The 16,400-nt window shown below is 36.8% G+C and overlaps 2 protein-coding genes across 2 annotated transcripts in view; one reads left to right on the top strand and one right to left on the bottom strand.

Annotated features, from left to right (window-relative positions):
* The window catches only part of TFEC (transcription factor EC), a 623,128-nt gene that overhangs the window by 364,611 nt on the left and 242,117 nt on the right, over window positions 1-16,400 (top strand). The gene's annotated exons all lie outside the window — the stretch shown is intronic.
* Window positions 1-16,400, bottom strand: part of TES (testin LIM domain protein) — a 46,348-nt gene that overhangs the window by 3,509 nt on the left and 26,439 nt on the right. The window contains exons 3-6 of the mRNA XM_026509815.4: window positions 6,325-6,577; window positions 5,103-5,438; window positions 3,624-3,839; window positions 3,048-3,206 (exon numbers count right to left, since the gene is read on the bottom strand). Coding sequence (XP_026365600.2) covers window positions 3,048-3,206; window positions 3,624-3,839; window positions 5,103-5,438; window positions 6,325-6,577 — 964 coding nt within the window. The remainder of the gene's footprint in view (window positions 1-3,047; window positions 3,207-3,623; window positions 3,840-5,102; window positions 5,439-6,324; window positions 6,578-16,400) is intronic.

The raw sequence follows: 16,400 nt of genomic DNA, 5'->3' as shown, positions 1-16,400 counted from the left end.
TCAATACGTGGCTATTCCTGAAAACAACAAAAATGGGTGTTTAAATTACAAATGTGCTTTTAATTTGTAGCTGTATCATGCAAGCAATTGCTTTTGCATATATTCATATTTTGTAGATTTATATTTAGAATGTTGTCCTTTGTAGTTTACTATGTTTCATATTAATTTTTCAATATTTTAAATTTGTTTGTGTAAAATAGAAGCATTTCCCAATTTTTTTTAGAAAAAATTGCTTTTAGACCATGCTTTTAGACCATGACCTATCTTCTTTATCTCAGCCCTCTAAAAATACTTGTGGGTCTTTTTATATCTTTTGAAACTCATATTTTTATTTGTAATTTTTAAAAAGGATGACTATTATTCAATTATATGTAAAATTAAGGAAATTGCTTAGGTTAAAAAAAACCCTAATGAACACACTGAATGGTATAGGAATTTAGGGTTTGTGGTTTCATAATAATTTGTCATTCATCCCAAAGTCTGACAGTCCCAGCTAAAACCTACTGCCCCTAATTCTTTATAAATCTGAAAGTTGCCTACGCCTCCTTGAGGGTCTGGGAGATGATGTGCTTTACCACTTTCTGCCTGGCATTTGATTCTTTCTGGGTTCTTAAACTTCCAATATTTTAATTTGTTCTGATTTCCTTCAATTTCTCCTCCCTCTTTTAGTTTATTTGTATACACAACGTGAAAAAACTCACAACACTTATTGTAATCAGCTTTCTAGCAGGAGGTTCCTGTGAAGTCTCAGAGATGTGAATTCAGGGGGTGGCCATTTGAGACCAGAATTCCAGAGACCATTCAGAGACAAACTAAGTGTATTTCCCACTATCCTCTAAGGCAATTTTTTCCCCCACAGAAATGCCCTGTTTTGAGTTGAGTTCTTGCCGTCAGGTCTACAAATAATTTGTTTGAAGATTAAAAGATCTAAGCAGACTGATGCCCTGAACTAGACAATCTTCAAAATTTTATATCATTTAGTATGTGGCATGGGTAGCTCTTTTTGCCATTAGCTGACTTGTGCAGGCAATGGAGAGAGTTGTTCATTTTAATTTTATACAAAGGAGAATAGTACATCTTACTGAGAAAGTAAACTTTCTAAAAGAAATCATGCCACATTATAAAGCTGAATAATTTAGAGACTTTCTCTCTCTGTTTTAATAAAATCTCTGGTTATTCCTTTCTATTGGTTAGTTACAATGTAATGAAGAGAAGCTTGTAACAGTTATCTAAAGCCACTCCATCTGTTTAAAGCTTTATTCTGTAAGTGTTTATTAAGTATCTACTGTGCTGTTCTAGTGTTGGAAATAGAAAACAAAGCAGACAAAATTCCCTGCCTGCATGGAATTTGCATCCTAGTCCTTGAGAACAAGGTCACACAGCCCTACCATAAAATACACATTATGATAACCATCTACCTTTAAAGAAACTGTAGCAATAATATTCAGAGAAGCGGTTTTTAGCTAAATAATGCACCAGGTCACATGGTGATTCATTATCCTTTTCCCGGGTATAATTCATTATCCTTTTCCCATGTTGATCCCAAAGCAATAGAAGATAAAGAAGTCACTTGAACATTTCCTAAGGGCAGACACTGAGAGCATGGAAATAAAAAGGAAAGCTCTATCCACCAGCTGCTTATAGTCTAGGGGAAGAGACAGAGGGGTGGTACTATTTACACATGGATGTGCCCGATGGGAGCACAGAGAGGCATCCTAGCCAGAGAAAAAGGGGTGAGCTTGAGACAAAAAAATCAAAAAAGGTATTCCAAAAAAGTTAGCCTCCACTGAGTCTGGGGGAACATATAGGCATAGTCAGGTAAAACAGGGAATGGGAGGGTGCATCAGACAAAGGAGTTAGTGAGTAGAAGACCAAGAACGGTGCATACTAGAAAACAAGTAACTTGTTAAATATAATTTGCGTTGGGTAACTAGTAGAAGAGGGTGAACAGGCAAGAAGGGGCTGGATCTGTTAAGCAAAGACTTAATGATTAGGTTTGCATTTCAGAAAGATTATCTTCCATCATTATGGAAAGTGGCTTTGGACAAGAGGAAGAATGGAAGTGGGGAGACCAAATTTGAGGGCACTATAATAATCCAAATGACAAAAAATAAAGGTCTGAAGTAGAGTAGTTGTAACTGTGAGGATATGAGATTTACGGATGAGGCAGAATTGATAGAAAATGACAAATTATACTCATGGAATGGATAAAGGTTGAAACCTGGCACTGGCATAAAAACTCGTTACCTTATTTCCTGTAGTACCACACTCCTAGAACAATAGAAACACGTCACTGTATTCCTTAGCCAGGAGCCTGCTTTACGTGATTGCTCTGGGGAACTTTAGTACATATTTTCTTGCTTATAAAGAAGTAAGTGTCTATCATTTTAATATCTCTTGGATTAAGATCTTTACTATATATGGTCAACTTTCTTTATCTACCCTTTATCTAGATTACTTATCTCTTGGCCATCATGCAACAGCAGCTCTGTGTAAGCAGGGTAGAGTCAAGAAAAAAATATACTCTCACTTTAAATATTTGAATGTTTGGCTGATGCAAATAAATCTAAATACACAGGTCAAATTTTGTTATAGTCAATTCGATGAGAGTTTAAGAAACAGGCATCGTACAATCTCCAGGTTAAAAAAAAAAATGAAGCCACAGCGGGGGGCTCTAGGAATATGAACAGAAACCATAAACACTCAGAGCTAAAGAATACAAACAGCTCCTAAAAATCTTAATGTAAATGGATTAGATGAGAACCAATCACTCTCATTCCCATTAAAGCACTTTTTTTTAGTGGGGATTTGATGACTAAGTAGCACTTAAAATCTATAGTGTAAACTGTACAGATAGAAATCTTGAGGTGGCTCACGGTCAATGCATGTTATTGTTTTTGAATTACCTGGATTTTAACACCCTATGGTAGGAATCACAGGTTTCCTACTTAAGCGTAGTCCTTTCTGTTTCTCATTGGTTTAAATAAAGGCATAGTGTCAAGTCCTAAAGCAAGTCAAGGCAACCATACCCCCAGGATGCTTCTTACCACAGCATGATTCTTCACATAGCAGGGCTTGCACACGGGCTTGTCATTGACCATCACATATATTTCCCCAGCGAGGATGTTGTCACAGTCAAAGCAGCAAAAGTGTTTCAAATGCCAATTTTGGTTTTCTGCCTGGGTGTACTCATTGCTGAATATCAGCTGGGAAGAGGGCAAAAATAAGATGAATCATGTATTTTCCTTTTTGCTACAAACAACAAAGCTAGGTTCTGTAGACCAATAAGGGATTTAGATCCACAAGTACAAATCAACCCACTTTCCTGGGCTCAAAGCCTGAAAATAATCTAATGCTTAAACTCGGGTTATTATTTAGTTTAGTCCAAATCAATCTTCTAGGTTCCTGGACAGTTTTTCATTAGTCAACACAGTTAACACGGACACTCCAAATAACTGAAGTTAAAAGTTGTTTTTCCACTCAACTCCTCTGCATGTAAATAAAGAGACTGATGCTTGGTTAATTCATGTGGCCTTTCTGCTAAGGATGGCCTGGTTGAGGATGGTAAGGACTCTATGGGGGCACCAGAAGGAGCCTGCCTGCGGGAGCCGCAGAGAACATACCTCATCACAGCCAGCACATCGTGGTTTCTCACTGTCACAGTAATGTCTGCCACAGTACAGCTTCCCATTCTTCCAGAAATAAATCATGTCAACCAGGAGTTCGTGGCAGGTACTGCAGGTGAAACAAGCTGGGTGCCACAGTTTATCATAGCCGGCCCTTTCAGCGTAGATGGCTGGGTCACCTTCCTTCATACTCTGTTTGCAGCAGTAGCAGGACTGAAAGGGAAGCCGTCCAAAACAATACGTCATCGTAAGACTGGCATTTCTCATCATCAGTGTTGTAGGAATTCAGAGAAACAACTTCCAAGAGAAAGAGTTCCTACTAAAATTAGTAATTTGGCCACAGAGACAATAAGATGCCAGTATTTCTGGGAAATGGAATTTCTTGGCTTTCTCCAGGCTCTTCAAACCTAATTCTTGTGCCCTGCTGGTAATGGAGCACTGTTTCCTGAATTAAAGTCACTTACAGAAAAAGGGCAACAACAATTTTCACCCTAATTTTAAGTGGTTCTCTCAAAATCATTACCTTAGAGCTTATTAGTACCTTTTCTCTCTCTTTTTTTTAAACAGGATTAACTAAGCCTTATTGGTTAATGTGCTAATTGTATCTATGAGAAATGTATCACACACTAAGTTTAGTTCTTATGTTTTTTTCATCTGTATCACAATTCTCTTTTTACTTTCAAGGCAAAAAAAGACTTCAATTTCCCTAAGAGAGATTTTTAAAAAATAAGATTTGATTATATAGTTGACCCTTGAACAACACAGGGGTCAGGGGTGCTGACCCCACACACAATAAAAAAATCTATGTATGACTTTTACTTCCTCAAAACTTAACTACTAATAGTCTACTACTGATCTGAAGCCTCACCAACAACATAGTTAACACATATTTTGTATGTTATATGTATTATATACTGAATTCTAATAATAAAGTAAGCTAGAAAAAAGAAATTATTAAGAAAATCATATGGAAGAGAAAATACATTTATATTAATACTATATCAAAAAAAAAATCTGTCCTTAAGTAGACCTGGACAGTTCAAACCCATGTTTTTCAGGGTCAACTGTATATCCACATAAATTTAAATCATGAATTTTAGGCATGTTCTCACAGAGCAAAACTGAATTAACCGAAGCGTATATTATTCTCGTTTATAGGGAAAAGATAAACAATTAACACAAAAATTTTGTTTACATATTCTAGATGAGTATGTTGCTATTCCAGCACGACACTGATGCTGCCTACCATGCATTCATAAAACTCACAATTATCCTTGGCAACAGATAATCAGGAAACTTGGCTTTAGATAGAGGTTTCAAACATGATGATTCGCTAAAATAAACCTAAACTATTTCCTTCACTTACTCCTTTTGGAAACAGAGGAACAGCCCCCCCTCCCCCAAAAGTGTTCAAAGAAAGAGAAAGAACCTGTAAAAATAGACCAATGGGGCCAATGCCATGAGGTCTATACTTACATACTGAGTTCTTCTGTGTTCGGCCGATGTGTCCTCCATGGCCCCCACGGCTGCTGTGGTGCTCCTGTCCCCACCAGGGATGTACATTCGGTTGGGGCCTTGAGCATCCATCTCACGGGGAAGTTTGACATCTCCTACTCCCAGAGCTTCGCTCTTATATTTCTTCACAAACTGTTCCATCTCCTTCACCTCTTTGGGAGACAACTCATGGCACTTTGAAGGGTCCTGGTCATGTGCGGGGAGCTGCTTGGCCAGCTGCTTCTTTCGGTACTGTGCCCCCTCTGAGCCTGCCACTGGCTGCTTCTCCTTGGGCAGCATCTGCATGTATTGCCTGGCCTGAACCAGAAGGAGACCACTGTTACCTGGGAGATGCACTGGCCATCAGACAAGCAATATTTTATAACACACATCAGAAGCAAGTTACTTAAGAAAGAAGGGGGTTTTATCCATTTGAAACAGACTTTATAACATAAATATCTTGAGATGTTAACACCATCAAAAAAGGTACTGTAAATAGATTTAGTTCAGTAAAAATAAATACATTTTTTTCTCCATGAAATTAAACCTTTGTTTTCAGTTTATAAGAAGATTTTGGTTACTAATGTTTACCCGTGCTATATCTATAAATGTATAATTGCAAGAGAACACAAATTTTTAGAAGGCATGTTTAAATGTTTAGAATTGCCTATGAATCAGCAGCATTTTTATCATTATATAGAAAAAGATATTATCACAAGATTCACTTGAATGATTTAACTGATCTTCTTAAAAGACTTCCAAATGTCGTATTTAGTTGTAACAGTAAAAAGAGTTTGACAAAAAATTACTTTTTTCCCCCTTACATAGTAAAGTATACAGTTCTACATTTTTGGAGTTCTAAAAAAATGACAGAAGTTCTATTCTTTCAGATATTCTTTGTTATCTTAAGAGAAATCTTGTCAATAGTAAGCTAGAAGTTACTAGATAGATACAAAACATGTTTTTCATATAATTATTAAGAATGTTGGACCATTCCCTCAAAAAGGTTAACATACCTCAGTAGTTAGGAAAATTCTATGAGGTATCTAATTTTACTTTCAAAAACTGATGGGAGTTGGAAGTCAAAGTAACGGGAACCCCCCAAAATAATAGACTTGAGGTTGATTAGGTCATTAAAGGAACTGCCCTAAATAAGTAGCCCCCCAACTTTAACAAAGAGACTGCCCATCCCCTTATTATTTACCAATGCCTGATTCTGGACAGGAGGAGCCCATTCATAGGTAACTGTATTGATGGAGACATTCTTCTTGGCAGCAACTGGATTGGTCAGTATCATAACATTGCGTTTATACATGGGAATTCCATCTGATTTTAGCTTTGCAATCAGGGTGGTATATTTGGTGTCTTCAAAAAGTTTTCCCACTTTTCGATCCTCTTCATTGCTCAAGAGGACATCATGTTCTTCTTGGCCACACTTGCAGTTACGACATATTTTTCTATAATTTTGGAAATAAGTTGGCAATAACTAATTATACCTAATCAATAAGTAAGTATACTCATACATTTATAGTTTATAAAATACTTTTATATACATTTCATATAATCGTATGGAAAGGCAAGCTATTGGGTGGTGGTATTCTAAGTAGCTATCCATAAATTTAAGCAAGGAAACATAAAAATGTACCTTCACATTATAAAACTTTAAAAAGTTAGATTTTGATTAAAAAGTATACGCTCAAGGGGGCATATGTGAGCAAAACCTCATCTGGTATTCCTCATTTTCTCAAATCGAGAAGTAAATAAAATCACCAAAACCCTATTACAGCAAGATTTTATTTTATTTTATTTTATTGCATGATAACATTTCATAGCCATTACCTAAGTTTTTTGTTTTGGGGTTTTTTCTAAGTTAGAGGGAGGTTGACATAATTTTTCCAATCAAGGACGATAATCCTAGATGCAGCTTTAGCTTTCCTCATTTCCTTTCCTGTCCCCTCGCTAATTTCCTTTCCTTTCCTTTCTCATTTCCTGTTTATTTTCTTTCTTTCCTTTCCCTTTATTTCTTCAAACATTTAGTGACCACCTACTATGTGCTTCCATATTATAAAAAACCAGATAGATGAAAGTCTCTGGACTTTCAGAGAAATGAAATGAAAGATACCACTAAATGAAAGATACTGCCCCCCTTCCCCAATCTGGTCTAGCAGGTAAGCATTCTTTCATGCAACATGTACGAATGTCCATGTGCTAAGCAATGTACTTAGCTAACATAGTTATAGTACTTAGCTTAGCTTATAGCAATGTATTTAGATTGATACACTCTATAATTGCATTTGTGATAGGAAAGAAAAGTACAGGATACTTTGAGAGGGTCTAATTTTGACTTGGAACTGGTAAGGAAAGGACTCCATAAAAATATTACTCCGTAAGAAACTAACATTTAGATGAGATCTGAAGGATGATGAAACAAGTATGAAGTATGTGTGTGTGTATACTTGAGATGGGGTAAAGAAAGGAGAAGAAAAGCCTCCAAACATTGGATAGAAAGAGTATCTGTGGTGGTCCTGAATTAGGAAAGAGCTTGTGCCCTTAGGTCCCATGATCAGAGAAGGCTGGCATGACTGCAGTGAGGTAAATAAATGGTGAATGACAAGGTTGGAGAGGTGGGCAGGCATTAGACCATGCAGGGACTTGTAGGATACATTAAAGGATTTGGCTTTTACTATAAGAATAAGCGGGAGGCACTGAAGGCTTTTAGGTAATGGAGTAACACAATTAGATCTATCATTCTCAAAAACTGTACTACCTATTATATGTGAATGGATTAGAGGGAGACATAATTGGAAGGAGGGAGACCGATTAACATGTCAGTGGTGCATCCAGTTTGCAAAGTAACATGGATCCTACTACTACTTCACAAGTGGAATTAATATTTTGGATGGTTATTGCTGTGGTCTAGGTAAGATGTGTTATAGCTTGGACTAGAGTATTTAACAGTGGAGATAGAAAAAATAATAACAGATTTAAGATTCCTTAAAGGTAAAACTGACTAAACTTTGTGGTTGATTTGGACATAGTGATGGTAAAGGGAAGGCCCAATCTGTCAAAAAAATGAACCCAGGTTTCCAGGATGAATAAGCTGGTAGAAGGAACGTAACTTATTAAGAGAATAAATATAAAAGAAGAACAGATCTGAGGTAGCTGGGGGGAAGGCTGATCAAAGTTCTCCAAAATTCAGCTATTGAAAAATTTGAAATGCCTACAAAACAGTGTAAAGATATCACGGAGATTGTAGGATGTGTAGATCTGGTGTTAAAAACTGTAGCCTCGTAGAAAATATAAATTTGGGAGTAAGGGAATGACACATTTGCATATAAATTGAACAGATGACTTTCACCTCTTGGGCAAGATAACAGGGAAAAGGTGAGGACTCAGGAAGGAATCTGGCAGAGAAGCAGAAGCTGGAAAAGGTGACTGAGGAAAACAGAGAAGTAGAGAGACTTTGTGGTGTTAAAAACATAAGCTGGAAGGGCAATGATAGTATATAAACCAGAGGGAAGAGTCTGAGAGTTTAAAAAAACATTGTAATATCCTTACATTGTTCAGGAAGATACTGCAGATATAGATTAACATTAGATGTTGTTAAGCACGCATACTAAACTACCTGGATAACTAAAGAAGGAAATATTACATATAATTCCTAAACTTAGAAAATGGAATGATGATATAAAATGCAAGTAATTAAACAGAAGGCAGTAAGAGGAGAAAAAAGAAACTTAGAAGATTAGGACATGTGGAAAGCACAATTAAGATGGTTAACATAATCCAAATATACCAATAGTCACAATAAATAGACTCAATGCTCCAGTTAAAAGATAAAGGATTTCAGGTTGAATAATAAACAAAATCGAACTATATGCGACTTAGAAGAGACACTTAAAATTTAAGGACAAAGAAAGGATGAAAGCATAAGGATGCAAAAAGATACATCAGGCAAATTCAAACAAAAAGTAAGTTAGATACCTATATTAATATCATACACTTTAGACTTCAATGCTTTTTCCTTTAATAACTATTAAAGAGAATCACTGCATAGTGACAGTTTAAAATCACCTCTATGATGTAACAAGTCTAAAATTAATATAGCTTAATGACCTAACTTCAAAATATATAAGCAAAAATAACAGAACTTTAAGAAATAAATAGACAAACTCATTATAGTAACACTAAAAAATCAGAAATGAAGATTTGAATAACACAATAATCCTGATCAAGCAGACACATAAAAAACATCCTATCCACTGAGTGCAGAACACTTCTTTTTGTGAACAATTGAAACACTTCAGGAAACTGAACGTATACTAATAGACCAAGTCTCAAGAAATGCCCAAGGAATCACCATCAACCACATTATCTGAACAGAATATAATTATGTTAGAAATCAACAGCAAAAAAGGAAGAAATCAGAGAGGGAGACAAACCATGAGAGACTCTGGACTCCAGGAAACAAACTGAGGGTTACAGAAGGGAGAGTGGTTGGGGGTTGGGGTAGCCGGGTGATGGGTATTAAGGAGGGCACGTGATGTGATGAACACTGGGTATTATATGCAACTAATGAATCACTGAACCCTATATCAAAAACTAATGATGTACTGTATGTTGGCTAACTGAACATAATAATAATAAAAAAGTAGCTAGAAAGTACTTTTGAAAGACTCCTAAAAAATCCAATATTGAAACAATCACAATAGAAATTAAAACAAATAACATTTTAAGGAAAAAAGAAAACAAAACTATTACTTCCTGAAATGCAGAACACAACCGAGGGGGTGCTTAAGAGAAAAGGCATAGCTAACATGCTCAAATTAAAAAGACAAGAGTAAGTTCAACTCAGGAAGTTAGGAAAAATGAAGAATAAGCCTAAAGAACGTGGAAGGAAAATAAAAATATCAGAAACTAATAAAACAAATGTTTGCTTCTTATAAGATGCAGGGGGGAAAAAAGCATTCAATACATTTTAACATCTCTTCTGACTACATTTTGCTTAGTAGTTTTAGCTCCAGAAGGAAACTAAACAGAATTTTAGGAAGGGTTTCTGGGAAAAGGCCCATACTCCACATACATTATACTTAGTGCATTTATTTTAGCAAGAAAGCAACCTTGCCATCACTTCACTCATACAGTTCTCTGGGTAGTAATCAGAGAAGTAAGAAAAATCAAAGAAATTGAAGTTATAAGGATTCATCAGAAAGGAAGAATCTAAACTGCTGTTAATCACAGACACTATGACTGATTGTATAAAAATGTATTAACAGTAAGACTTTAGTAAGTTTTCTGGATTTAAAATTAATAAATTTGGATTTCTCTACATTGCTATATTAGGAAAAAACTAAAAGTTCTTAAATGAATCTCTTTGCCAAATAACAAATTATTAAATAATTATCGATTTTTGTGTCTTGTTTTCTTAAAGTGAGGTATGCAAACTAAAAATATTAGGTTTGAGTCATGCAGTCCCAGAGAGAGAGAGAGAGAGAGAGTCAGAGAAATGGGAGGTGAGGAAGCAAACTCATTTCCTTGTGCACACATTGGTCAGAAATCTTTGGGGCGCCTGGGTGGCACAGCGGTTAAGCATCTGCCTTCGGCTCAGGGCGTGATCCCGGCGTTATGGGATCGAGCCCCACATCAGGCTCCTCCGCTATGAGCCTGCTTCTTCCTCTCCCACTCCCCCTGCTTGTGTTCCCTCTCTCGCTGGCTGTCTCTCTCTGTCAAATAAATAAATAAAATCTTAAAAAAAAAAAAAAGAAATCTTTATTTGGTAAGAATGTTCAGGAGAGTTTGCATATTCTAGTTCAGCTATAAAAGCCTCTTGCATCTGGTTATCTCATACTCCCACCCAGTGGAAAGGAGCATATTATTCTACTACAGTATGTTCTTCATTCTTGTTCTTCAGTTAACAAAAACAATATAATTATCCATAAAACCATCACATTGCTTTTCGCTCAAGTTTAAAATCATACCTTCCTGAGGAGAATTTAGTTCTTTAGGGGTGGGAACTTAGTTCTTAATATAGATAAACAGATCCTTACATGGCTGTGAACTAGGCCCTGCATCCTAATAATTAGCAAATGATTGACTAAAGAAGGAAGTAATAAAGTTACAAGGATATGTGCTGAAGGACATAGACTTTGTTCATGTTAATTATCCAGTTCTCGCCAGAACAACATGTACACCATAAAATAAGGGGAGTTAGATTTTAGAATATGAAAGACAAAAAAGTATGTGAAATAAAGTCTGCTGGTTTCTAAAGCAAGAACTATGACAAGCTGTAGAATAAATAAGTTCTATTTACTATGAAAGTATTATACATAAAAAGGTGTATAACCAATGTTATAATAGCCATCTCTATACTTTTTCTTATGACTCGTCCTGGCTATTCTTGGAAGATTTACATTCCGAGAATATCTATTTTCCCCATCTACCCCTTCACCCACCTAACAGACCTTTATTAAGCAGGTAAAATCAGGTTAAAACAATTTACCAATATCAGCAGTGATGAGGGAAAAAGAAGTTTTCAGTTTTCTAAGTGGGGGAAAACCCATGATTGATTCATGATAGCTTTTGAAATCACAAATACATCATAAACCTCATCTGCATTCTCGCTGCAACATGGTGGCAAGCAGTAACAGAGCACTTGGCAGGAGTATGACTCGAGGGCTGCAAGGGTTCTTTCAGTTCGAGTTGCCATCACTAAGCAACTGGAGTGACCACGTCACTTCGAAACCCCTTACCTTAGAGCTCCATTTCTAAAATAAAAAGGGATAGCTACAAACCACAGCTCAAGAAAGAAGCCTATACAATCTGGGCCAGGTGCCAAGAGCTATCCATTAGAGAAATCTAGGCTATTTACTACTGAAATCTATGCTATGTACTAGTTCAAAAAAATTGTCTTAAATAATTTGGGGGGTACAGTGTTTTATATTTGAATCACCCGTATTTAAGTTGGAAAATTATTTTTACGAATATCTTTTAAGAAATTTATATTTTAGTTTTATTTTTAAAAATATTTATTTGAGAGAGAGAGAGAGAGCATGTCAGCAGGGGAGGGACAGAGGGAGAGAGAATCTCCAGCAAACTGTGCTGAGTGTGGAGCCCTATGTGGGGTTCCATCTCACAACCCCAAAATCATGACCTGAGCCGAAATAAAGAGTTTGACACTTAACTGACTGAGCCACCCAGGCGCCCTCTTTTAAGAACTTTTTAAGTCATTAGGAAGATATCCAGTAAGTTTATTGAGAGGAAAATTTTGTTGAGGAATCGGGGGAAAAAAGGATATCATAATCTTGGTATCAAAGAAAAGGCATGAGAATAAGTAGGACGTTTATTATGTAATTAATTTCAACCTAAAATAAACCAGAGTCCGTCCTTCTTAAGAAAATGAAGAACTTTAAAAAAATTGATTTTATGTTAACCTAAAACAAAAATGGCATGGGTGAGCATAGTACCCATGTGCTGGGGCTATGTTTGTAAGGTTTGTTTAATAGCTTTCCTCAGATGCTACACCAGTAACTTTTGATGATATATGCAAATAGTTTGTTTATTACATTTACATGAGCTATACCAATTTGATAGCCGTTTTTGAGGTAGTTATAAGTTAGTTGCCATACTTAGCACAGTTGCCAAATCTCTAAATCTTCTAACCTGTCCTTCCTATAGAGCACCTCTCAAATTCTCCACAGGATGTTAATAAAAGTTACATTGGGAAGAAAGAAGGGAAGTGAATTCAGAATTAAGTTTATTTTTTAAAGGGTCTTTTTTATGACTTTTTTTTAAAAGATGGAAATGTAATCTGATAGACTGGGAAGCTCTAAGTTTTGGGGGGGAATAGGGTTATTTGTACTAAAAAGTTTTTGTACAAAAAGTTTAGGGTGTTAACACATGTAAAGGTTAGAGTGCATGACAAATCGAAACTGTATACTCACATTTTTACATTACATTACAACTTTGGATTTCTTGAGTTAAATCCAGGAGAGGATGTATCAAAATTTACCAAAAGCACTGCCTCAGAAAAATACATAGATTTATAGTTTCAAGCTGAAAGCAGTCAAGAAACTATCTTTCATCCCCCCCAAAGGGAAATTATTTTTGTATCACCCTTTGTAAAAAATATTATTTTTACAAGGCAAGTAGTAGCAACTGGAGTGCTTTGACATGCTGCCAGCATTCACAGTGATTTAAAGGTATGGTCATGGCACTGCTACAAACCATATTTTAAAAGGGTTGGAAGCTGCTGTTTTATAACAGGGATATACTTATATGGACTTAAGCGTGGGCCTCTGTTACAGGATTCCACACAAGGATTAATCCATTTATGGTGGGAAATTTTTAGTTTTCAGCCAGCCCTAAACCAATCAGAAATTCTCTGGACAGAGAGGTATGCTATATTCAAATAACACTTTTCTTACAAAATGCTACTGTCTTATTAGAAGGATTTATCAAAGATAAAAAACTAATTGTATTACTTATATGATGAATAACTATTATTCTGATGATATTACTATACTTTCAGTATGAAATGATTGACTATAAACTCAAAATCGTGGGTTTGTGTCTTAACATCTCATAAATATTTGTTAGCTCTAGATATTATTTGGAACTGTGCCCAGAAGACAGTAGCTCTTATTTAGTAAGTATCAGGCATCCTCAACCTTTTATTTTTCTGTAGTCTTGCCATTACTGATACAGTGAAGAAAGAGAGTGCTCACAGTTAAAGCATCATTATCCACAAAGACGTGTATGTCACAAAAGCACCACACTGTAGAGGAGACAGTCTGATGCAGCCCCCAAAGTTCACTGATCATGAATGCGTGAACATGGGTTCTAGGTTCTGTTCTGCCATGTAGAAAGTGGTGATGAGGAGGGTTTTGGCAAGCTTTGGGTACAAATTCCAGCTCTGCCATCTATAAGCCATGTCTTTGGTAAATCATTTAACTTCCCTAAATCTTTGATTTCTCATATATAAAATGGAATACTATCACTTACCTCAAAGGGTGTTATGAAGATTAGTTACAATCAGGGACATAGAGTGCTGAGGTAAGCAGAATTCTTTTTTTTTTTAATGTTTTTTATTATATTATGTTAGTCACCATACAGTACATCCCTGGTTTTTGATGTAAAGTTCGATGATTCATTAGTTGCGTATAACACCAGTGCACCATGCAATACGTGCCCTCCTTACCACCCATCACCGGTCTATCCCATTCCCCCACCCCCCTCCCCTCCGAAGCCCTCAGTTTGTTTCTCAGAGTCCATAGTCTCTCATGCTTCATTCCAGCAGAATTCTAAGATGGCCCCTCCGACCTGCACCCTCTGGTGTTAGCCCCATGATTATGTTATTATGTATGACAAAGGGAGATTATCCAGGTGTGCCAAATCTAATCACATGAGCACTTTAAAAACATAAATTTTCTCTGGCTGGGCACAGAAGAGGAAGTTGGAGAGATTTAAGGCAAAGAAAGGATTCTAAGCACTGTTAGTGATTTTGAAGACAGAGGTGGCCCTGTGCCAAGGAATGTGGGTGGCTTCTAGAAGCTGGGAACAGCCCCTGACTGACAGCCAACAAAAGAAACAGGGACAACCTACAACCACAAGGAAATGAAGGGAATTAATTCTACCAACATCACCAATGAGTCTAGAAGCAAATTCTAACCCCAGTTTCTAGATTAGAGCCCAACCTGGCCAAAACCTGACTTCAGCCTTTTCAAATTATAAGCAGAGAATCCAGCTAAATCTGCCTTGATTTCTGGCCTAAAGCATAAATGGAATCCATTAATAAGTGTTGTTTTAACCTGCTAAATTTGTAATAATTTTGTTATGTAGTAATAGAAAATCATTACAAGTGCTTATTAGTGTGTGAGAGCCCAACCTGGCCAAAACCTGACTTCAGCCTTTTCAAATTATAAGCAGAGAATCCAGCTAAATCTGCCTTGATTTCTGGCCTAAAGCATAAATGGAATCCATTAATAAGTGTTGTTTTAACCTGCTAAATTTGTAATAATTTTGTTATGTAGTAATAGAAAATCATTACAAGTGCTTATTAGTGTGTGACACAGGAAACTTCCTAAATTATATTTCTTGTTAATATCTAATAGGCTCAAACAGTCATTTTATCTTCTTTGGGTTTTAGGTCTTTGATCTAAAAAATGAGGTCTGACTAGTTAAGTTCCAAGTTCTACTCTAAACTTCCATAAGTTTAAGAATTCATTATTTTTAGTTTTTTTTGTAACACACCTTGTGAACAGGCAATCATGCCTGCTGGATCTCTTCCATTCACTTTCCAGATCCATTCTGCAACCTTCTGCACAGTACCCTGGGCCATGCTCTCGGAGGCTGATCTGTAAGGACTGCAGCAGTGGGCTACCTTGTCCCCAGCAATGGAAGATGTAGCAGGAAATCCGAGTGATGAATAGTGAGGTCTCAGGATTTATTTCCTGACTTCCTAACAAGTGTACAAGGTGCTAAGGCCAAAAATGACCACTTACTTTACTTGGGGGGTGTGTAGAAGCAGGGAAGAGGGTGCCAAGGACTGAATTGTGCCCCCCTCCCCCAAATTCATATGTTGAACCCCTAACCTCTAGTGTGACTGTATTTGTAGATAGAGCTTCTGGGAGGTAAAGTCAAATGAGGTCATAAGAACAGGGCCCTAATCTGATAGGACTGGTGGCCTTATAAGAAGGGGAAGAGAGAGATCTTTCTCTCCATATGCATGCACAGAGAATACATGAGAACACCGAGAGAAGGTGGCTGTCTGCAGACCAGGAAGAGGTTTCTCACCAGAACCCAACCACGCTCTGGTACTGAACTTCTTGCACTTCTAGTCTCCAGAACTAGAAGACATACATCTCTGTTGTTTCAACCACCCAGTCTATGGGATTTTGCTATGGGAGCCTGAGCTGACTATGACAGGGAGTAAGAAGAATTCTCAAAGGTAATGCTTGTACTGAGACTTAAAGAATAGGAAGAACTTTTTGTTTCATGAAGGTAAGATGTAGGGTTTTTCCAGCTAAAGGAAACATACCAAAAAACTACAGGAATTTCAGGGAAAGCATGTACCTCAGCGGTTGAGGCACAGCATGGAGGGGAAGTGGGAGAGGAGACTAGACAAGCAAGGAGGAGTAGATGTTGAGGTTTGAGGCCAAAGATTTTACCTAAAGGATCAAGCCCAGTGGAAAAGCAATGAAGGTTCTTAAGCTATTGGGAAGTACACAATAGTATCCATTTTCAAGACCATTCTATGGCTGGGTGGAAGTCAGATTGCTAAAA

The sequence above is a fragment of the Ursus arctos genome, unplaced genomic scaffold (assembly GCF_023065955.2).
Source record: "Ursus arctos isolate Adak ecotype North America unplaced genomic scaffold, UrsArc2.0 scaffold_3, whole genome shotgun sequence".
Lineage (NCBI taxonomy): Eukaryota > Metazoa > Chordata > Mammalia > Carnivora > Ursidae > Ursus > Ursus arctos.
The sequence above is the reverse complement of the archived record's forward strand: the minus strand, read 5'-3'. Positions and strand labels throughout refer to the sequence as shown.